We start from the raw sequence: 23,204 nt of genomic DNA, 5'->3' as shown, positions 1-23,204 counted from the left end.
GAAAATTTGTATTTATGACCCCATCAATAAATGATCCCATTTTGAAAAACTCTAATTTGTGGTCCCATATTTGATTAATTTTGACCCCTATCAAAATAAGACATAGTGAAATTACCATAATACCCTCATTTTAAAAAATTCATTCCCTACCTCCCATCCTTGTTCTCGTCTCGAACGTTTCGTGGCACAAACTCCCAAAACAAGATTCCTAAGTAAAACCCTAAACCCCATCTCGGAGAGCTCGATTCTATCTCGAAAGACATCGTCAACAATTCCATTAAAACCTCTTCCTTTGTTTCGCAACAATCTAAGCGTCGGATTGATCTCGGAGGCCGCAAGGTTATTTGGCGTTATCTTTACCAACATAACAAAAAATTTAAGTCTTTGTTGTATTGGTTAGCATTATCGACGCTATTTGAAGCAGCCCTATAGATTTAGGTTTAATATTTGACGTTATGCAGGTAGAGGAATAAGAAATCGAAATAGGGTTTTATTCTCGTATTCAATCTCGGACCATTGAGGTCCGAGATTGAATACTGATTGAATACGACAATAAAGCCTTCGATCGTCTGGTCTGGGACAATGTCTTTAATCTCGGACTTGTCCCAGTCCGGTTCGATTCGAGATGGAAAGCAGAACATTGTGTAACTTTTCTGCATCTCATCTCGGATCGAACCAGTCCGATTTGGTCCTGGATGAAAGGCGATCCCAGAACAGTTCTGGTCCGACTCGATCTAAGATGAAAGGCAGAAAAGTTGCATTATGTTCTGCCTCTCATCTCGGATCGAACCGGTCCGATTTGGTCCGGGATGAAAGGCAATTCTGGAACAGTCCCGGTCGGGTTTGATCCGAGATGAAAGGCAAAAAAGTTGCATTATTTTTTGCCTTTCATCTCGAAGGTTAGATTCGGTTCATCGGTCCGTGATGAAAGGCAGAAATGACAGTTGAGCCTTACTCTTTTATTTATTTTTTTTTTGTAATTTTTCCACACTAAACGTTTTTTTTAAGTTCCTTGTAACTTAGTTGCATTAGTCTTTATCTAATTTTTTTTATTTTAAATTAGTATAGGACATACAATGGGTTTGTGACTAATTCTAAACTGTAATGACTGGTTTCCGACCACATTGACGAACCTTGCCCATGTAGATAAAACTACTTTTACGCTTAAGGCAAGGTTAACCCCAACCCAGTTAAATGTCATTCCTTGACTTCTCAGGTGGTCGTGCACTTATTCTCGTGGGTTTCGTATGCTGGCGAGTGAGGTGTTCAATGACACGCGGGTAAGTAATTATCTTGTGGTCATGCGCTTGATATTTTGTTTTTCATTTGGGTCTAACCATAGGTTTTTTACAGTCCAAGATTAAGGAATATTTGGTTGCGACTGATGCTAAGGCTGAACACATGAACCGTATCATGCATCCTCAAGAAGCCCGTGCTATACCTGATCGGCCTACTGTACCTGATTGGCTTACTGTACGTGATCGGTCTGCTGTACCTGATTTGTCTGCAGATGTGGAAAGGGGTACTCATGAAAAGAGAGTGAAGGACAAACGAAAGAATATCGTAGAGGATCCGATAGAAGAGACCCCTGCATTAGACGATGCTAGACCTAGTGGAAATGATGGTCAAGCGCCAGAGAAGAGGTCGAAACGGAAGAAATTCAAGAAGAGGACCAACAGATGGTTGAAGAGACTCGGTGACTGTGTTGGTACTATTGAAGCCACACTAGGTGGCATTGGGATCGCCCTGAAAGGTATCCAGAGGTACCTGAAGAAACTGTCAAAGGTACGCATTTTATATGTATATAACATTAATTATGCTTAGTTATTATTTATTACAATAACACTTATTGGTCGATCTTTTCGTACAGGTTAAATTCCCTGATCCGAGCAAATATTTTGGAGGTGAGGGTGGGCCCGATGATGATGATCCATCGAATCAAAGGCCTGATGAGGCCCTAAAGTCAAATGGAGGTCTAAAGAGTATCGATGACGATCGGAGGCCTGATGAGGACCCAAAGACTGACGAGGATTCGACTATGGAGCATGGTCCGAATTATATGAACGAGGATTTGATGATTTTGAACGAGGACCAAGGTACGATAACAGGTGGGGACGATGCATCAGATGCTTACCCTGATCATCCTGTCGGTTTAATTCAGGTAACTCATACTTATTTCCCTTTTTGGATCCTTTAGGATCTTGTGTTACATGATGTTATTTAATCTCAGAACCTTACGATCGGCCGAGGCCAGATGGCTTCGTAGTCGGTGATGTAAATGACCATGTATCTCGGATGAGCGTAATTCAAGTAACCACCTTCCATAATGCTACTATACCTTTGTACTTCCATATTGTAATATGACTAATATTTTTTGTATATTAGGATCTCACTGTTGGTAAGCAAGAGCCAGATGTTCCATCAGATACCCGACCCGCCAGGCGACGAGTTAGGCGTCCCTCTAAGGACTGGGCATCAGACGCGATCGTTAAGGTAAACTTAATGTCATACATTTTGGCAGTTGTTATTACGCGAACTTAGGTGTTAGTGTTTTAGGTTGAACCTGACCTTGACTAGAAACAATCTGACCTTCAGCAAGCCCCAACTGGCGGTGGGCTACGCAAGCGCCATTACTCGTGGAAGTTGAAGGATATATACACACCAACCAGACTGCATGGGATCACCGTGGATAGCTACGACCCAGTATGTCCCATTCCTCTACAGTTGGACGATCAATTCCAGAGATGGATGGATGACCTAAAGACCGACGGGAGATTGCGGTCCACTGCAGCTGGTATGCAAACGAAGGAATGGTATCGCGATCTATTGGACCCTAGTGTCAAATTGAAGGACGAAGTAAGTACATCATACTCACTTCCTAGTACTATATTTGTCAATAGTTTGATTACATCAATGTGGATTGGTTAAATGTAACACGCACTTGATCCTCTCATCTTGTTTATGGTGAAAAAGTTGGAGAAGTGTCTCCATCTTTGTCCCAAGAAGTTTACGATAGGCGACATACATTTTTCGGTAAGTACTTTTTAACGCTTTTGGTTCGAACTAATAAAATGCTTTTTTGATTATTTGTGTACCTAATAAAATCCTTTTTCAATTCCTGTACAGACTCTGTTGAACCGAACAGACAATCCATATGCGACCATGAAGCCGGGTGTCTTATCCACGAGGATCAAATACCGTTGGAGCAAGGAGAAGACCATCTTCTGATATGTCTTCGGTAGGCAGCCGGACAACAACGTACCCTGGAGTGATGTAGACATGGTGTACACCCCGATCAACGTAGGTGGGAACCATTGGGTGATGCTCGACATTGATCTTGTGGAAGGCGACATAACCATATGAGATTCACTCCAAACGGCCACTCCACTAGATGCACTTGAAAAGGAGCTGAAGCTCATGTGTATGATCCTACCTGCACTACTGCACCATGGCGGGATGTTTTCAGTTCGACCCGACTTGCCAGTGGTGTCGTGGAGGTTGCGTAGGGTTCGCGTACCCCAATAGAGTAGGACGACTGATTGCGGGATTTTCTGTGTCCGATTTTTCGAGTACGATGTCACCGGTCAAATATGGACACTTTGACCCAAGATAATATAGTATATTTTTGGCGTCAATACGCTGTACAGATGTGGGTGCGTTGTCCCATTTTTTTAATATTATATGCATTTTCAGTACTGTTTTTTCTATGTCATAATTTATTCTCATAGCATAATACGTGAAACACATAAAAATACAATCTCCAAAATAATAATAATAATAATAGAACACATAGGGTTACCAATGCATGCAGTTGGTTGCTTAAGGTACAAGTTACCTTACAAATTTCTTTAAAATCAACAACATCATACATTCACACTGTGTTAAGGGGTTCACTACATGTTTTGGGATTGTGTCCCGACGTACCACACCGACCACACTTACGTGTTTGGCACACCTCGCCCGTGGAAGGAATCCTAACTGTTCGCCTCCTGCCAACTCTAGGAACCGTATTTGGTGGTTCCACCGGTGTGCTGATAAAATCTGGCGAACTGTTCCATGTCGAGACATGTCTGACTGGAAATATTGGTTCTGCATAAGCCATTATTCAGGAGTTCGTCGTGTATGCCTCGTCACACAAATTGTATGAATTTATGTTTCGCATCATCGCCCCAACAATAACATGAGAGCATCGAATTTTAAAATACTCAAACTCCCGACTACTACATGTCCTAGAGTTGAAATCAACAATCCTGTCAAGGTTGCCATCGCGTACCTGGACATGAAACTAGTCGATGTTGACTACAACTTGTCTCCTGGCACTGTTCGAGTATTCAACAAACTTATTTTCTACGTAGTCGGACAATGTGGTTGATCGTGAAGAGGCAAGCGTCCGTCATTGTAGAACCAAGTCTGTAACAGGCCTCTAATATGGTTAAGTAAATAAGTAATCGGCAACCTATGCACGTGCATAAAGAGGGCATTTACGGACTTCGTGTTATTAGTGGTCATCTATGTGTATCACAATTCTGTTTGAAAACAACGAGTCCAACGCTCCTTCCCAATGTCATCCAGGTATTCCCTCACACCAGGGTACGCACCAAGTTCAGCCCATATTGAGTTGAAATAAGACTCTAGATATGCCTTCGCAGCTTTTAGAAATAGTTTCTTGATTGCCTTCTCATCGACTTTAAATTTTGCTAACAAGTTCATCTTAATATGTTGTATACAAAAGCAATGAAATGTCGTAGGAAATACCTTGTCAATTGCCTTACAAATGGTTTGATGTATATCAGAAACAAAAACCAAATTGTTCATTACATGGAGCGCACCTTTTATCTGAGTCACCAACCATACCCGTGATGCTACGGTCTCACCGTCGACAGTAGTAAATACTACCAGGTAAAACTGGTTATTCGCATCCGCACCAGAAGCTGTTAACAATACCCCCTCTGAACTTCCCTTTTAGGTGGGCCCTATCAACAACTAACACTAGTCGAATAGAAGCCAGAAATCCTCTAATCGATTGACCCAAAGCCATAAAGATATATTTGAAATATTTGCCATCTTTCAGTTCCAATTTGAAAATAATATCTGGGTTCATGATTTTTAATGCTTCACCATAAGCTGGTAGTAGACCATATGACGATGTTGGATCCTCTCTACTAAATCGAAGTGCTTCTTCACTAGACCGCCAAGCTTTGTCATAACTTAAATTGACACCATACTCCTTCCTCATGTCTTGTATAATGTCTTTCTGTCTATACGTGCGAGAGAGTCTGTAAACTTCGCTTGAACAAGATGTCTGACCACCCAAATCTTGGCTTGCCTATGATCCTGTTTAAAAACTCCACCATTGCATATATAGACGGTACAGTATTTTTTAATCTTGAACAGATTGCAGTCCCTCAGCTTTGTAGCTCGAAGTCTCCACGTGCAATTAGTATCAACGCAGTGCAGTATATATAGTTCCGGTGTCGACTTTTTAACTTTAAATTTAAAATTCATCCGCATTGCAACTAAATACATTTTCAAAATCAACTCCTTTTTCGTATAAAATACTTCACCCTCCTTAACATCATTTGTACTAAAAGACTGTACTATGAGCTGCAACTTCTCATCATTAGGCTGTCTAGTGAGACCATCACACCCCATTTTCCGGACCGCTACTTCATCCCTGCGAATCTTAGTGTATACCTGTTCCACATCGGGCTTAGACTCTTCATCAAGTGCATTGTCATGGTCGCCATTCCCATATTTTGCTTCACAGTCTCCTTCTTCTGACTCTCCCAATGGGTCATATGATTCATCACTTTCATCTTTATTATCATTCCACAATTCCAACACATCCCAATCACATACCCTGTCATTTCCTAGGTTACATGGAACAACATCTTATTCCAATGGTGTTAAACCCGCTATATCATGACCTATATGCTCGTAATAGGGGTGTGACTATTGGGAAGAAGAGGGGTTCGATGATAAGGAAGGAAATGAGGGTATAGGATACATGGGTCTCTGGAATAGGGGAATACAAGCTGTGGGCATAGGAATCAAGGAAACGTTTTGGCCTACATGATATGGGAAATAAGACATGTACATTTCATCCCATGTACTTGCTTTGACACAGTAGATATGTATATAGGCAATTCAAATACATCCTCGCCAGTTAAAAAAAAAATTCAGGTCATTGTCATCAGTTATCTCTATTACACAAACTTTAGTTTTAAAATGATATACGCATCTAATTATAATATCGAACTGTAGGGGGTTTATATTACTCAATCTATACACATGACCTAGAAATTCTCCGTACGTGGTTGTACTATCCAATGTCAATCCTCTCGTGCGACCACCAACGTAATCTTTTTCACTATCGTTCCATTCTCCACTAAATGTTATGAAAACACGAGGCATCCTGCAAATAGATAAAACCAAGTGAGATAAGAGACCAGTCTTCGTCCGAGACATATCCCAGACAGTTGTGGTTCGGGATGTGTCCCGGTTCATGTCCCCAACCAAAATGAACCGGGATCAAACCCGAATTAGTCTAGAATTGACACTACTAGAATTTTGGATTTTTGTGACGCTCATGAACAGTAAAATATTGTTGAAGATTATTAAAAAACGTCACGAAAGGTAAAAAACACATTTTTGGAGGGAAAAACGAAGATTTTCAGATTTTTTAATTTTTCGTGACGTTTTTAAACCGCCACGAAATGGTCGGCAAAAGTTGGTTTTTCATGACGTATTTTAAAGGTCACGAAAGGTTGAGGCGCGTTTTTGGAGGGAAATGACGGAGTGTTCCAAATTTTTTACTTTTTGTGACGTTTCTCTAACCGTCACAAAATGGTCGTCAAAAAGTTGGTATTTCGTAACGTTTAAAAAACGTCACGAAAGGTTGAGACACGTTTTTGGTGGGAAATGACGGAGTGTTCCGAATTCTTGACTTTTCGTGACGTTTCTCTAACCGTCACGAAATATCGAAAGTAACTATGTTTTCTGTGACGTTTAATAAACGTCACGAAATGTGTTGACAATTTTTGGTACTTTATAATTATTTTTTAACGTTACGAAAGGTCATGTAAGGTTTCACACACTTGTTTTCCATTTTCGAAATACTCAGTTTCTTTATTTATATATTTATGTTTATGGATTTTGTGAGTTTTTCATGTGTTATGTGGTTATTTTGAGTTATTAATTTGGTTTGTTTAGCTTCAAATTAGTCTATCCTTATGTCTCCCCCACCTTTGATGTCATATGTTTTCAAATCAGTTCCTTGTTTACTTATCTGGAATTAGAATGACAATGAATCAGAATGAAAATCAATCGCAATGAAATCAATGACAATGTGAATGTTATCTTTTGATGTTACCATTGTTTATTTAAAATTGTAAATGAAATCAAAATCGGAAACCAAGTTGTTTACTTTTATCTGAAATCGAAATCAGACCTAAGATATTACTAGAATAAGCTAAAGTGTATATATATATATATATATATATATATATATATATATATTTATATATTTATATATTTTGAATACAAAATAAGTTAATATATTGATAATTAATTTAAAATTGTATTATATTATTTAAAATTGTTTTTTATTACTTACTTAAAATAGTTTTAGTTATACTTTATGTCATTTTATTTAATATCAATCAATTTTATTTTTATATTGAAGTTTTAAAAAATCTTTACACGATATTATTATTCATTATTTATTTACAATAAATTTTCTTTTACTAATTTAATTTAAAATTAAATATATATTTTTTATAAATACAAGGTCTGCATGTAATCTACACGAATCCAACTAATTGATAGATGAGCTTCCTCGTTGGGTTGTTGTGTGATGGTTCTTTAATTCTGTAATTTGTGTTTGTAGGAATTTGAACATGTTTAATATAATGTACTAGCAAGTCCGAGAATACTTTGAGAATACTAATATATTCTAAATTAATATATTAGCTTCCTTATTCATGTTTAATATATTTCAACTTTGTTATCTAAATTAATATATTTGCGTGTTCGATCGACAATTTCATTATATGATATTTCTATTACGTGACATCTGCAAGTAAAATCAAATATATTTTCTGTGATTTTTTTTATTGTCACAAAATAAAATCATTCGCGACGTTTTAAAACATCACAAAAATGTTTCTAAGACAATTATTGAACGTCATGAAATATTTTTTTTGTGACATATAAAAAACGTCATGAAAGGATGTCACATAACCTTTCCTCGCTTCTCAAGGTATTTCCGTGACGTTGTATAACTGTCACGAAATCAAATGTCGTCACGGTTACTCATTTACGGTGACTTTGTTTAAACGTCACGAAATGTCTTATTTGTGACGTTCTTACAACGTCACAAAATAATTTTTAATGACGTTTAATGAACATCGCGGAAGTCTATATTTTATATGACCGTCTTTAACCGTCACGTGTGCTAATTTTAATGACGTTTTTTAAACGTCACGTATACTTTTCGTGATGGGCGTATACGTGACGAAAGATTTTTGTGACGTTAAAAAAACGTCACGATAAACCGAATTTCTACTAGTGGTTTGTCATAAAAGGGATTAATGAGCTATTTGTTGGGATAATGGAGCCAAAACAGATGGCTCGTGTCCTACGAGAAAAAAGTTTTTCAAACACTACTACCAATTCCTACCAGGAGTAGGATATTATTGTCTTATAAAGATTACAATATTGTTTTCCTATAAGGATTGAAATATTTGACCTCTTATAAATAGAACCCTTTTGTTAAGGTTTCATTTGTACAGAGTCCAAATAAGAGAGACTTGAGTGGTTGTGGACAGTGTATGAAAAAAAGTTTGAATCTCGTGGGTTTAGTGAGGGTATTTCCAATTGTGTAATCCTAGGTAACAATTGTTAAGGTACTTAGAAGCAAGATAGTAATATCTTGAGTGAGATCTCCATTGTAATATTCCCAACTATAGTTGAACCTGTTTTTTTGCAGAAAACTAGACGTAGTCCCAAGATAGAGGTGAACCAGTATAATCCCTATGGTGTTAAGCTTTTCTATCCATATCTCTTATTCCTTTGTTATTATTACTTACGTATCTACTGTTAGCGTATGGAAGGGGAAAATCAAATAGTTCCTTTTTCTAGAACTTACAGGAGTATCGATTGATCTATATTATTTTTTCTTCCCAACACAATTAGCTAAATCGACTGACAGACGTTGATTCGGTTGATTTTAGTTGATCGAATTGATTTTTCGGTTATGTTTGATCACCCCTAGTGTAGTGTTATACTACGTACTTTACAGTCCTATTAACCATGAGAGTAGTTATGCCTTCTACTTTTGTTTAAGGATGTGAACTTCAACTACAACTTGGACGGTTAATTTTGTAATTTGAATTGTGTGTGTGCATGCGTGTGTGAGTAAGTGTGTTTGTGCCCATTCATGTGTGTGTTTTCAACCAACTTTTCGTTTTCAGAACGAGTTCATCTTAAGTATCTCTTGAAGTAAACTTCAAGATCATGGATAACATTAGAACTTCTCTTTATATACTTTGAGGAGCTCTCCAAACATCCAAGATTTCAAATTATTGGTTTGTTATAATTCTATTTCAGGTTAACTCTAGTTTAGCATTTCCTTTAGCTCTTGATTGACAGTATAATAGTATTAACTTTTTGTTGTGTTATACTATGTACTTTAGAGTTTCGTTCACCATCGAGAGTATAGCTATGTGTTGCCTTCACTCAACTCAAAGAAAAATAGGTACAAGTATACACCGAAAATCAGTTATAGTAATGAAATAAGGTCGTAATCCATAAAGGATTGATATTAACACTTCAATACTCACCCAAGAATACCAATAAACTCAAACTCTAATAACTTGAAATATTAAATAGCAGCTAACAGAAAATTAGGTAAATAATTACACAAAAAAAAAAATGCTTGAAATAATGGTAAATGCTGTAATCAAGTAATGCTGGGACATGATCGCAAAGAGTACTTGTAACAGTGAAATAGAAACAGGGGAGAATGATAGTGCTTTAAGTACTCCTAATAGATATAACATCGATTTCTAGTTGTTGCTCAAATAGGGCAGAATGATAGTGCTTTAAGTACTCCTAATAGATATAACATCGATTTCTAGTTGTTGCTCAAATAGACTTTGTTTCCTTCCAAAACATCCAGATACAATTCTGCATATATAACTTCTGTGGCTAGAATCGAGCATACAAAACAATGTATAAGCAAAATTAGGTAGATCTTATTCCTCAGCATTCACAATCTAACTAGAAATGTAAACTAACAAGTAAAGTCAAAAAAGCATCTCATATATTTTTCAAAATAATATAAAACCTAATAGACTGAAAATGGTGGCCAACAAATTCAGAAAAATGAAAGAATAAAAATAAATTGTACTTCTTAACAATTAAGAAATCATACTATAGTACTACAGTTCACAGTTTTAAGCTTACAATTTCACCTGAAATGAAGTTTAGCTCATGGGGGTTGGGGAAACATAAAAGAAAAAGAGTCAATAAGTACAACTCATTCTTGTGAAAATAATAGAGAGATAGTCAAGTATCCTTTAGCTCCTTTTGAAAACCGATGGGTCTTCTTCTTTCTGTTGTCAACGTCTAGCAAAAATGGGTGTTGGAGGTAGATCTCAGCATACACGTGGCAAGCACTGGATGAATGCAAAGCATGACACGTGGCTCGCGTTGGTTGTGTTTATACCTCGGCCCATCCTTTTTGTCGAGTTGACACCATCGGTGGCCGAGCCGAACAAGTTCCCTCTAACTTACGTTCTTGCGAGAGTGCATTACTCAGTTGGCTTACCTCGGCTCGGTCACACCTCTAACATACTCTACGACAGTACGCCGCATTTCACGGTAACCTTAAAGAGTCATTGAAGTCGTGTCGGGAACGTTGTCGGAGATTCTACCTATAAATAGGATCATTTTCCTCGTTTGAAGGTACGCGAACATTTTGATTCTCTCTCGATTTAGCTCAGACTATTACTGTCTTTGGCATCGGAATGCTCACTTTGCCTTGTAGTCCGTTTCGTGGAGATCACAGTTCAGCTCATTCTGTGTGAGCTGACGTTCGCGAAGTTAGAGCAATTTTCTGATTAACATTTGGCACCGTTTGTGGGGAGAGACTAATTTCTCAAGTCATTTCCTATCAACACCTGAACTAAGAGATGACAGTTACTACACGTTCTCAGCTCTCCCACATCCCCGCACTTGTCGGCAATAGCGAGCGTACTTGCCCGACCTATTCCATACCCACCTACTTTCAGGTCGTCGGAACCTCCCGAGATCGTCTCCCAATGCTTCTAGAGGGCAAGAGCCATACTCCAACGAATCGGGTCCCAATTGGGGCCCAATGAGGGATTGGGCGAGCTGAGGCTGCCTAGGTGGACCTCCAACCTCACCCGAACCCCCAGGTTCAGGCTTTGGGCGGGGATCAGTTCCCACCGCTTCCAACTCCGTCCGCCCAGCGACGAGCAGACCTGGTCCGCGATTGGGGGCATACCGGACCCGTTCGGGCAACAGCATCGACTCGAGCATCATAGTTCATAGGCTTAATGTAGATCCTTCTTTTAGACCTGTAAAGCAAAAGCGTCGACCTGTCAATGTTGAGCGTAGCCTTGTAGTTTCTAGGGAAGTTGATAAGCTCTTACGAGCTGACTTTATAAATGAAGTTCACTACCCCGCATGGCTATCTAACAAAGCCTGAACAAAGCATGTCCGAAGGATAGCTTCCCTCTACCTCGGATAGATCAGCTCGTCGATGCCACCGTTGCCCACGAAATACTTATTTTTATAGACGCGTACTCAGGCTACAATCAGATGAAGATGCACGTACATGATCAAGAGCACACCTCATTCGTGACCGACCAAGGGCTTTATTGCTACAAAGTGATGCCCTTTGGGTTGAAGAATGTTGGGGCCACATATCAGTGCATGGTGAACATGATGTTCGCAAAATAGATCGGCAGGAATATGGAGGTTTACGTGGATAACATGTTGGTTAAAAACAAGAAGCTCGGCTCACATATAACCGACCTGACTGAGGTTTTCGACATTCTTCGTCGCTACGGCATGAAGCTGAACCCAGAGAAGTGTGCCTTCGGTGTCGCATTGGGAAAGTTCCTCAGCTTCATGGTCAACCAGAAGGGCATCATGGCCAATCTCGATAAGATTCCGGCAGTGTTGGAGATGGAGCCTCCCAAGAATTTGAAGCAACTCCAATGTCTCATCGGTCGAGTGGCCACGTTGAACTGGTTCGTCTCGAGATCCACCGATAAATGTCTCCCGTTCTTGAAAGTCCTCAGGAAGAGAGAAATATTTGAGTGGACTCCAGAATGTCAGGTGGCCTTCGATCAACTCAAAGACTACCTCGATTCGGCTCCACTACTGGCCAAGCCACTCCCTGACGACAAGCTAATCATGTACTTAGCAGTGTCAGAAACAGTCATCGGCTCGATGCTCCTGAAGGAAGAGTAGGATCAGCACCATCCTATATATTATACCAGCAAATCCCTGACCGACGCAGAGACTCAGTATCCGTGTGTCGAGAAGCTAGCCTTAGCACTTGTCACCTCGGCTCGCCGACTGCGGTCGTATTTCTAAGCACATCACGTGACCATGCTGACGAACTTCCCCTGAGGCAAATTTTTCACAAGCCTGAAACCTCAGGAAGGCTCATGAAATGGGCCCTCGAGCTAAGTGATTACGACATTGGTTTTGAACCGATGACGGTGATGAAAGGGCAAGCCGTAGCTGATTTCATTGCTGGGCTTACCCCGTATAGGCCTAGGGCCGATGACCGAGCCCAGTGGACCCTCTACGTCGATGGTTCTTCCAACGACAAAGGTTGCAGAGCAGGCATGTTGCTGCTCGGTCCAGGCGACCTAAGGTTCGAGTACGCACTACAGTTGAGCTTCAAAGCATCGAACAACGAAGCGGAGTATGAAGCCTTGATAGCTAGGTTGAGGGTCGCGAGAGGAATGAGAGTCAACCACCTCCTCATACTTAGTAACTCACAACTCATAGTTAACCAGATAAACGATGGATACCAGGCAAATGATAGCCGAATGGAGCGATACCTAAGCAAAGCGAAAGAGTTGCTCGGCCAGTTCAGGGATTTGTATTGTATGTCAAGTGTCGAGATCGGAGAACTCGAATGCCGAAGTGCTAGCTCGATTAGCCTGGGTGTACGAGATTGAGCTTCCCCGATCGGTACCCGTAGAGATGCTCAGCGAGCCTTCCATCGAGCGTGTGGAGCTGATGGACATCGAGCCACCCACTCCCACGTGGATGGATCCTATCAAGGACTACCTTAATGGGAAAGTCCCGAAGGACCGAGTCGAGGCGAGGAAGTTGGGTCGTAGGAAAAACTTATAAGCGAGGCTTCTCCCTTCCCCTTCTCAGGTGCCTTGACTCAGATGAGGCTGAGTGTGTTATGAGGGAAGTCTATGAAGGGGTGTGCAGGAATCACTCTGGCCCTCAGTCCATGGCATTTAAAATAATTAGGCAAGGTTATTATTGGCCGAACTTAGATCGCGACTCGAAGCAATTTGTCAAGAAGTGTGACAAGTGCCAGCACTTCGCCACAATACTGCACCGATCTCTGGAGCTGCTCACACCAATATCAAGCCCATGGCCTTTTGCTCAGTAGGACCTGGACCTCATCAGACCTCTCCCCACTAACAAAGGTCAGGTCAGCCACGCGATCATAGCCACAGATTACTTCACCAAGTAGGTTGAGGCTGATCCCTTGGCAAAGATAACCGAGCAAAATATCAAGAGTTTCGTCTGGAAAAGCATCGTTGTCGATTCGGCATAATGCATGCTCTGATTACCGATAACGGCAAGCAATTCGACAACCTCTTTTCAATAAATTCTGCGATGACCTTAGCATCAAGCACTTCAGCTCATCCCCTGCTCATCCTCAAGCCAACGGGCAGGTTAAGGCCATAAACAAAATCATAAAGCGGGGGCTGAAAACGAAGCTGGAGGCTCTGAAGGGTCGCTGGGCCGAAGAGCTTCCAGAAGTCCTTTGGTCATACCGAACTACAGCACGAGGATGGACTGGGGAAACTCCATTCAGTCTCGCGTTCGGCTCGGAAGCAGTGGTGCTAGTGGATATTGGCTTACAAACGATAAGAGTTAAGAACTTTGACCAAATGACAAACGGCAAGACGCTTCTGCTCAACTTGGATCTCCTAGAATAAAAACGCACTCAAGCACAACTTCACTGAGTAGAGTACCAAAACAGAATGGCTCGGTACTACAATGCGAAAGTTAAGCAACGCTCGTTCAAGCCAGAAGACCTCGTTCTCAAGAAGGTGATGACGCATGTGGGATCGCTAGAGCCGAACTGGGTAGGCCCGTACAAAGTTCGTGAGGTGGTTCGACCTGGCACGTATGTTATTGCTAACTTGAACGGGAACAAGCTACCTCATCCGTGGAATGCTCAGCATCTGCGTATTTATCATCAATAGATGTAAAACAATCTAAAGTGTAACTAGGTTGTACACACCATCAATAAAGTTGACCTATTTTAATCTAAGTCTACCTCGTTTGAAAGGAAGCCGAGCTAGAACTTAAGTGGGGCCGAGCAGTGATATCAGAGTTGGAAGTGAAGTTACTCACTAACCGGCTCAGATCACGCTTCCCCCATTCATTAGTGGTGTCATAAAAATGCATGACCAACTCTTTTTTCATGCACTTAGGATTCAGACAAGTCGATTAAAGCAAAAGAGATGAGCAAAGAAACGATTTTCATTAGAGTTGTTAAAAAGATGAGTTTGAGGAGTGTGTACCGCAGCTGTTACAAAACTGAGCTGAAGCAATATCGCTCCGATTCAACTAAACAAAAAGGGAAAATACATATCAAAAGAAGAAACATCAAAAGAAATAGCAGTAGCAGTGGCGCTTCAAGCCCCAAGGTTCGGGTCAACTTGGACCGTCGACTAGGTCCACTACCTGAAGGTCATCGTCATCTTCAGCATCCAGCGCCGCCTCATATTCCTGATACACTGAGGCGACGTCTAGGTCAGGCACCAGCTTCCTCACGGCATCAGTGGCAAAGTCAAAGCTCTTGTTGGCTAGCCCTTCACCACATCGTTGAACTCGGGCATCACCTTGATGGCCTTCTTTAGGTCAGCGTAGTTCGACCACTTCCACCACTGAGCCTCAAGTTCGGTTTCAGCTTTCAGCCGGAGGTCCTTTTAATCCTTGGTCTTGGCCTCTACATCCTTCACGGTAAGACGAGCTCGACTCAGATGGTTTTCCAGGGTAGTTCGTTCCTTATCCTCGACAGCTTTCTCAGCCCTAAGCTTGACCACCTCAGCCTTCAGAGCTCGACTCAAGCTGACTTTCCTACCACATAGCTCCTTGCTCACCAAGGATCCGACGCAGCAAGCCGTGAAGTGCAGGTCGGCTAGCTGGTCGATCAAGGCCTGCATGTAATCTGTAGGCTTGTCTAGGAAGACCCCCTTGCTGCGCTTCATCAACCGAGCCGAAGAGTTACAAGCAGCTGCCACAGCACTCTCACGGAGGGTGTCAGGGGAGAAGTTGAATTTGAAGGGATACTCGAAGTCGTACTTCTGAGCCGAGCCAGGAGCCTCCCCTCAAGACGTCAAAACGATGGGGGCTGGAGGAGACCTTGACGAAGCCTCGTTGGATCTGCGCATTTTTTGGGCTGTGGCAGACCCCTTATGCTGAGACCCCAAGGGAGCTTATGCCAAAGTCTGCAAGGGCTCAGCTCGCAGGGGCATCAATGATCCAGCCGAATTGCGTGTGCCCTACTTCGAAGTCCCCAGAGTCCTGGGCTTCTTCTCGGCGTGATGCGTGGTCGGAGTCTCCCGGCGCACTTCCTGCTCAACGAGTTGAAGAACTTGGATACCATCTTGTCTAGTCTGGAGGCTTGGTTCGGATCGAGATAGGAAAGGCCGCAGTGATGCAGGTTCACCTCGTCCAAGAGTCCTTCGTACCAGATTTTCCCGAAGCACTCCACGTGCTCCTTAACCTCTACGGAAGTTTGGCTGAGTCGAGGTACGGGGCGAGGGACAGTTACATTAAACAAGAAAACAAGTTAGCTCGGGTCAAAAGGAAGTAGGGAGAGATCTAAAAAACTCCTATCCTAAGACCAAGCCTAATTCCCAGAACTCGCAAGGAACCTGGCAAAAGGGCTCTCCTTCCTTAGTAACGAGCCACTAACCCGAGACGAGGAACTACTTCTCTCGTCAGTGTTTATTGGTCGAGGGGGATTCCACGATTTTACAAAAGAAATTCTGAGCTGATATATAGTACCGACCCGGATGCTCCTTGTATGGCTTTATTACATGGGTGGCGAAGAACTGACCTACGGTGAGAAGACGATTTTCATCGCCCGAGCTAAAGCTCCACTAGGTAAACCACAGTCCAAAGAGAGTGGTCCCCCCTGTTGGGTGCCAACTGAGCCAGGACCAGGTTGGTGGCAGAAAGAAATCACTGGATGAAGGGGTGGAGAGGCAACCGAACCCCACGATAAAACATCTGAGGTTAGAAGCTGACACACCCAGGGGGATGGTTATCTAGACTCTCATCTAGCTAAGGCAACCTCATCAGGACGTTACCGGGTATCTGGTATTCTTCCTTAAATTTAACCAGGTCGAACTTTTTACAGACCGAAGGAGAAGGTTCAGGGACTAAGGTAGGCCTACCGAAGTGGAAGCTTCGTTTGGGTTTGGCTCAGCGGTCCTAATAATGTTGGTTGTGTTAAGTTCCAGGTCACTAACGTTAGGATTAAACTGATCTAGGATCAGTTCGGCCCTGTAATGGTCAAGGTCTATGCTAGAGACCGAAGCACTGTCTCCGCGACCAGTGCAGGCTCGGATAATACGCTCCCCAGACTCAGAAGAAGACGCCATATAACAGAGTAAAAGGAAAGTGTTGATAAAAAACTTGATGACTGACCTAAGGCAAACTCTGAACCGAGGTGATCTAAAGGTTGAGAGAGTCTTAAGGGAATTTCAAAGTAAAAGTAGAAGAAATGAGAAATTCAAAGCTATCTATTTATAGGAAAGGGAAAGCTGATCACAACCATTCGTGTGGTTTGAATTCAACGGCCAAGATCTAGTCCCGCCAAAATAATGGCTAGTAGGTGACGTCATCATACGTCAGCCTTACCGATGAACTCGCCTGATCTTCATGGCGATTAGGCAAATCAGCACCTTACCTCTACCTCGACACTGATCTAAGCCGATGTCGCGTCATAGTTTAGTAGGGGCCATGTTGGAGGTACATCTTAGCATAAACGTCACAAGCATTGGTTGAATGCGAAGCATGACACGTGGCTCGCGTCGGTTGTGTTTATACCTCGGCTCATCCTTTCGGTCGAGCCGAAGCCATCGGTGGCCGAGCCAAACAAGTTTCCTCTGACTTACGTTCTTGCGAGAGTGCATTACTCAATTGGCATACCTCGGCTCGATCACGCCTCCGACATACTCCACTACAGTACGTCGCATTTCACGGTAATCTTAAAGAGCCGTTGAGGCCATGTCGGGAACGCTGTCGGAGATTCCGCTTATAAATAGGATCATTTTCCTCGTTTGAAGGTACACGAACATTCTGATTCTCTCTCGATTTAGCTCGGACTCACTACAAGAAATATAGGTTTTTATAGCTTTTGGAGATAGCATTTTAGAAAATAGGCTATAGAAAAAAAAAAGGCTGAAAAGCTGGGTAAGTTAAAATTTTGCCGCCTGCTCTAAAATTTGGGAAATCACGCGTGAGAAAAAGGAGTCACCTAAAATTGTGAAAACCCTCACATATCTTCAGAAACTCTACTTCTTCACACAAAGATTTCTTTGCAACCACCTCAAGTTTGACGCTCCATTCGCCGCTCATTCGTCACTACGTTCGCCTCTCCGTTCGCTACTACATTCGTTGTTTCTTTCGCTGCTCCATTTGCCACTCGTTCGTTGCTTCGTTCTCTCTCTTGTGCAAATCATCTTCCCAATCGTCTTCATCATTGCTTCCGGCTTCATCTTACACTCGTGGCTGCTGCAAATCGTATTTTCCAACCTTTGGTTTCGTACGCTCTGGCGGGGCACCCAATCACCTAGAAACAAAGGTAAGAGGATAATCTTGCTTATCATTTATTCTCCATTCTTGTTGATTTTTAAAGTGTAGCATAAGTTGTATTTGTGATTGAAGATCTAATTGGAATTAATTTAGCAGATATTGATTGATTGAAGAAAAAATAAACTATTTTAGTTTTCAAATCCTTGATGTACAATCTTCTTCTGATTTGTTTATGTAAATGATGTAATTTTGGTTGGATCTTGTAGAGACAAATTGTACAGAGTGTCATCAATAACGTGACTTTTACTTCCTGTGTCTCAAAAAACCATTTAAAACAATGATTTATTTGGACTTTTAAAAGATCTCTATTGTTTGAAATCCCTATATATGAAGCTTGTAACAGATTGTGTCAATCAATTTACTTGGGTTTCATAGCATTCAAGGTGTGTGTTCGGTAATATTACGCTTGGATATGTTTCAATTCATTATTGTATCTCCATGAGTTGTACCGTGAATTTAGTTTTTGAGGTTTAGAGACAAGACAACAATGAACAGCTTCTTATATTCTAAATGATTGTACACATATTTAATCAGGTTGTGCTTGCATATGGAGTGAAAAGTGACAAAACCCTCTGTATTCCTGGAGAAGTAAGTTTAGCTAATACTAGAGATTACTTCTAGTTTATTGCCTCTTAGTGGATTGATTCTTCATAGTTAACTTTCTAAATTTCAAATGATAATTTTGCAACCATAATGATTATAAATTATATTTTTCTTCCCTTTTATGAATCATTGAGGAACTTGAACTAGTAATTCATAAATCTATTAGTTCAACACATTAACTTTGGATATTATATCCTGTTATAGATTTGTCTGGCATACACTCGGCTAGGGAATTTATTTTGTGGTACAATGGACAGATTTTAGAAATCTAAATCCAGATGTGAAGACTAGTAAAGGTAACTCCAAGCTATTGAGTTAAATTTATATTAATAGAAGATTTAGTTAAGCAATTTTTACTTCTACTTCCGAATAAAATCATGTGATATGGAAAATTAAAACTTTCCCCTTGCCTTTGTACAGTTAATTACAACCACGAGACTTGAAACAATTGGGAGGTAAATAATTTCTTATGCCCTTTAGTCTTACATTTGGTACTTTAATTTAATGTATGGCTACATCTTTAGAGGGAATTTATTTATGGTCTCTATTTGAACTTATTTTAAATAAAGTTTTGTAATTTCGCTTTGTCAATACCACAGTTTGTTAGGTGTTTCTTTCGTTGCATATAAATTGCAGTTTTATATGCATTGAGAGCAATTACTATTATACATGTAGCAGGGTGTTGTTTTATATATTTTTGTTTTGAAATAGTTAATTTTCTATAATTTTAATTGGAATTTTGTAGTAGGATAAAATTGCCAGCATCATGCTATTATGAGAAGTTTTGCAAGTGAAATGCATTTTTTTGAACAATTCTTGTTTAATAAAAAAGAACTAGAAGTACAAAAAGTGGAAATTTATACTTGATTGGTACTTTTCCTTCAAATCTATCATTTCTCTTCTTAAATATTTAATAACTTTTTGGTTAGAGTCGGTATACTAATAAATCTGTTTCCACCTCCCATTTTGTTTATATATTGTTTTGTTGATTTTGTTTAAATAATTTGAGTTGTTGATAGTACTTTTGTTTCATATCTAATCTATCATTTCCTTTTATCATGCTGCTACTAACAAATTTTAAGAAAATTGATACAATGTATGAATTTGTTAGGGGCCATTTTGTTAATTTCTGCTTCTTTTTCTTCCTATTTTGAGCTTCCTTTTTTAGAGTGGTATATTTACGTTGTTTGTCAATTTTACTCCAGTTGAAGGAACACAGCAACTGCCTATTGATCTGGAAACATTTCGATAGATTTTCTTATGTAAGTTGTGTTCTGTTGTCTATTGCCCCAAAATCCTTGATGATCTACCCGTGCCTTTAAAAGCTAGTTGTAGTGTGTGAGTTTGTTAGGTGTTATTACATGTATTTGACTTCAATTATTTAGTCTGATGTGTTTTTTTCTATTTCCATGCAAATTTTTATATATCATTCTGTCATCTTAGTGCTTTGTCCAACTGTGAAGGATTATAGAGCCCCTTGCTTCTAGGTGTGCAAAATTCAAGTTTAAGCCACTTTCTGAAGAGGTTATGAGCAAACGTATTTGGCACATTTGTAATGAATAAGGTCTAAGTCTAGATAGGGAGGTTTGCTCATAGTTTCTTAGCATTAGTTTGCACATTTGTAATGAAGAAGGTCTAAGTCTAGATGGAGAGGTTTGCTCATAGTTGCTTAGCATTACAAAGTATAGTTTGAAGTAAGTTATTGGCATGACCAATGTGTTCTGAATTTACCATTTATATAGGCTCTTTCAACATTAAGTCCAATCTCTCAAGGTGACCTACATTGAGCTATCACATATTTACAGGTATGATTTAATTTGCAACATTGCACTCTTTTCGGTTTAGATATGTATAAAAAGTCATTTATGTTTCCATCTATAGGTTCTTTACATTATTCTATATTTCTTTTGGCGAAGAAGCAAAATGAAAAATTGTTGAATGTGAGTATAGTTAATTAGTCATTAGTGTACTAATTTCAAGGTTGTTAGTAGGATAAACAATAACCATGTGGCTTAAACTTGCTATCTTTTTTCAGGTCATATTACATTCGATACATCAAAAGATGTTATTCTCACTTTCAACGGTAATTAGTTTGTTTGGATGGGCAGTGAAGCAAGCTGTTAATGCCATTCAGGTAACACATGTAGCAAGACCTTTGTCTCTTTGTAATTGGTTGGATTCAACATGAGTTCCCATATTCTATGAACTATGTAACTACCTGAGTTTTTTAGTCCACTGCTCTCCTTCATTTTGTGTGCATCAAGCATGCATTTATATAGATCAATACTTGTGAAATATATATTTTCTAGAATTCTCATTAAAGGAATATTTCATTAGTGAAATTGATTGTCAATGCCCCATGCCTAGGAACGTCAACTCAACTTCTGATCCCTGTGTTGGATTGAGAAGGATGTTGTATTAGTGATTGTAGTACATATTTCACCCAATAACTTTGTGTCATTTGTGTAGTTGTTGAGTTGTGCATGGAGAACCAAAGACCTTGAACTTTGAGCTCTTTGAAATAGTAACTTTATTTATTACTATGCTAGTAGTGTCTTTATCTTGCATGTTTGTTAATTTCCATCTATCTTTCATTTTAAGTTATAATAGACATTTTACTCAGTGCCAACTAGTCTTATTTTTTCCCTTTCTTTTTTCACATTTTAACTCTTGTTATGATGAGTTATTACTCATTTCTTGAAAGCATTATTTACTACTTCGATATACATATAGGAGTTGACAAAGTTGAGGTGTTTCCCCACTTTAAAGTGGTTTTAGGCACTCAATTCAATATTTTTCACTTTGCTGGTTACTATTGTGTTGCCCATATGAATTCATGATTATACATTTAGTCATCTTTCTCATGTGCCAAGGTATTGGTGCCATTTCTTTTTTGTGAACATGTGTTAAAGTAGTTATATTGTTGGTGTTAATAAAGTTTTACTAAAGCATTTGTAAGTTTACATATGGATGAAGTTATCTCTCCATTTTATTTAAATAGTTAATTGAATTAGATTATTGTAGACTTTGATTATTTAGATATGTTTCCATTGAAGCACAACTCATCTCTTCCTCTAACACTCGATCACTTTGTTGTGAATGTAAAAAAAAAGTTTGATCTTACAAATGTATTTTATTTTTGTTTTTTATAGGTAGGATGACGCACCTGATCTACTAGGGACGAGATTCGTATAAGATATGTTTATCTCAATTGGTTGACAATGGACACTTTGAAATGAATGTATTTTAGATTTAATGTACTTGTTTTGACTTCATATCTATTTATTTGGTCTTATACTTGATATATATGTATTATAACATTCTAGGAGATATTTGAAATTTTTAAACGATTATGTGTTCCAGAAATTTGAGAATTATATATGTATTAAATTTCTAATATTTTGTAGGTGTGAGTATAAAACTACACCCTCCGCATGCATAGTCATGGGTCCAATTGAAATAATATTTAACACTATTTGACACATAAAATATCTCAATATTTTTGTACGGAATATATGAAACTTACATCCCTATCTAAAATATCTCAATTTGTAATTTGTATAATATAATGTAATAAAAAAATATTGTTAGTAGTTGAAAAATGATATAAATAACCATGAAATAGAATTAAATAAAGTTTTGTACGATTTTACAGCATTTTTATCGAAGTTACAAAAAGCTTAAGCTTGTTATAACATGTTATAAATGCTATTAGAAGTTAAACATAATAGTTTTGGAGCATTAGGAAGAGTTAAAATAAGACTATAATTGTGCAAGTTTTGATAGCATTTATCACAAGTTTAGAAAAACGCTATAAAAAAAACTACTTTTCATAACATCACCTATCATGGCATTCAAAAGACGTTATAGAATGTTTATAATAGCGTTTATTAGAAGTTAAAGAAAATGTTATGGAATGTTAAGGGAGCCAGGAGTGTGGAATGAAGAGATCATCAGGAATTGCTTTCAGGAAGATGAAGTTGATTTAATCATGAATATCCCCCTTAGCACGAACGACCCTAATGACGAGATAATATGGGGATTTGACAGGAAAGAGTTTTTTAAAGTGAAAAGTGCTTACAGATTGGGGATCAATGCCTATGAATCTATTTCAGCTTCCTCATCACATACCGACTTGATAAGTATGTGGTGGAAGAAGTTGTGGAAAGTTCAAGTCCCCCCCCCCCCCCAAGATTTTGCTTTGCTGCTGGAAGATTATACAAGATATTATCCCAACCGTTGCTAATCTTAGCTCTAAAGGAGTCACAACCAAAAAAGGGTGTCCTCTTTGTCGTAAGAAATAAGAGACAACTATCCATCTATTTTGGAAGTGCAGGTTTGTTCGGGATCTATGGGCTATTTTTCTAAATTTTAATGTTGGCTCGTTTAATGTTGACAGGTCAGAATGGAGGGCTATGGACTACTTCGACTGGATTTGGCGAGACTCGGACTAGTACAAAAGACAATCA

General features: G+C 39.5%; 1 protein-coding gene and 2 long non-coding RNA genes across 4 annotated transcripts; all 3 read left to right on the top strand.

Annotated features, from left to right (window-relative positions):
- Positions 1–2,383: 2,383 nt before the first annotated feature.
- Positions 2,384–3,588, top strand: LOC148210925 (uncharacterized). Its single transcript, XR_015791976.1, has 3 exons — positions 2,384–2,493; positions 2,596–3,033; positions 3,127–3,588. It is a non-coding gene; the product is annotated as an uncharacterized LOC148210925 (long non-coding RNA).
- Positions 3,589–12,752: 9,164 nt separating this feature from the next.
- Positions 12,753–13,226, top strand: LOC111023574 (uncharacterized). Its single transcript, XM_022301037.1, has one exon. It carries the CDS (start codon positions 12,753–12,755, stop codon positions 13,224–13,226), a length of 474 nt encoding a protein of 157 aa, XP_022156729.1.
- A 4,559-nt stretch (positions 13,227–17,785) lies between these two features.
- On the top strand, positions 17,786–22,092 carry LOC148210924 (uncharacterized). 2 transcript variants are annotated; one of them, XR_015791845.1, is made up of 9 exons: positions 17,786–18,121; positions 18,667–18,720; positions 18,940–19,031; positions 19,156–19,190; positions 19,941–19,997; positions 20,478–20,540; positions 20,617–20,675; positions 20,771–20,869; positions 21,888–22,092. It is a non-coding gene; the product is annotated as an uncharacterized LOC148210924 (long non-coding RNA). The 2 variants fall into 2 exon arrangements; XR_015791844.1 differs by lacking the exon at positions 20,617–20,675.
- Positions 22,093–23,204: the final 1,112 nt, after the last annotated feature.

The sequence above is a fragment of the Momordica charantia genome, assembly GCF_013281855.1.
Source record: "Momordica charantia cultivar OHB3-1 chromosome 6 unlocalized genomic scaffold, Mcharantia_2.0 BLBB01000006.1, whole genome shotgun sequence".
NCBI lineage: Eukaryota > Viridiplantae > Streptophyta > Magnoliopsida > Cucurbitales > Cucurbitaceae > Momordica > Momordica charantia.
Note: the sequence above shows the minus strand (reverse complement) of the source record. Positions and strands in the feature narration are given on the sequence as shown.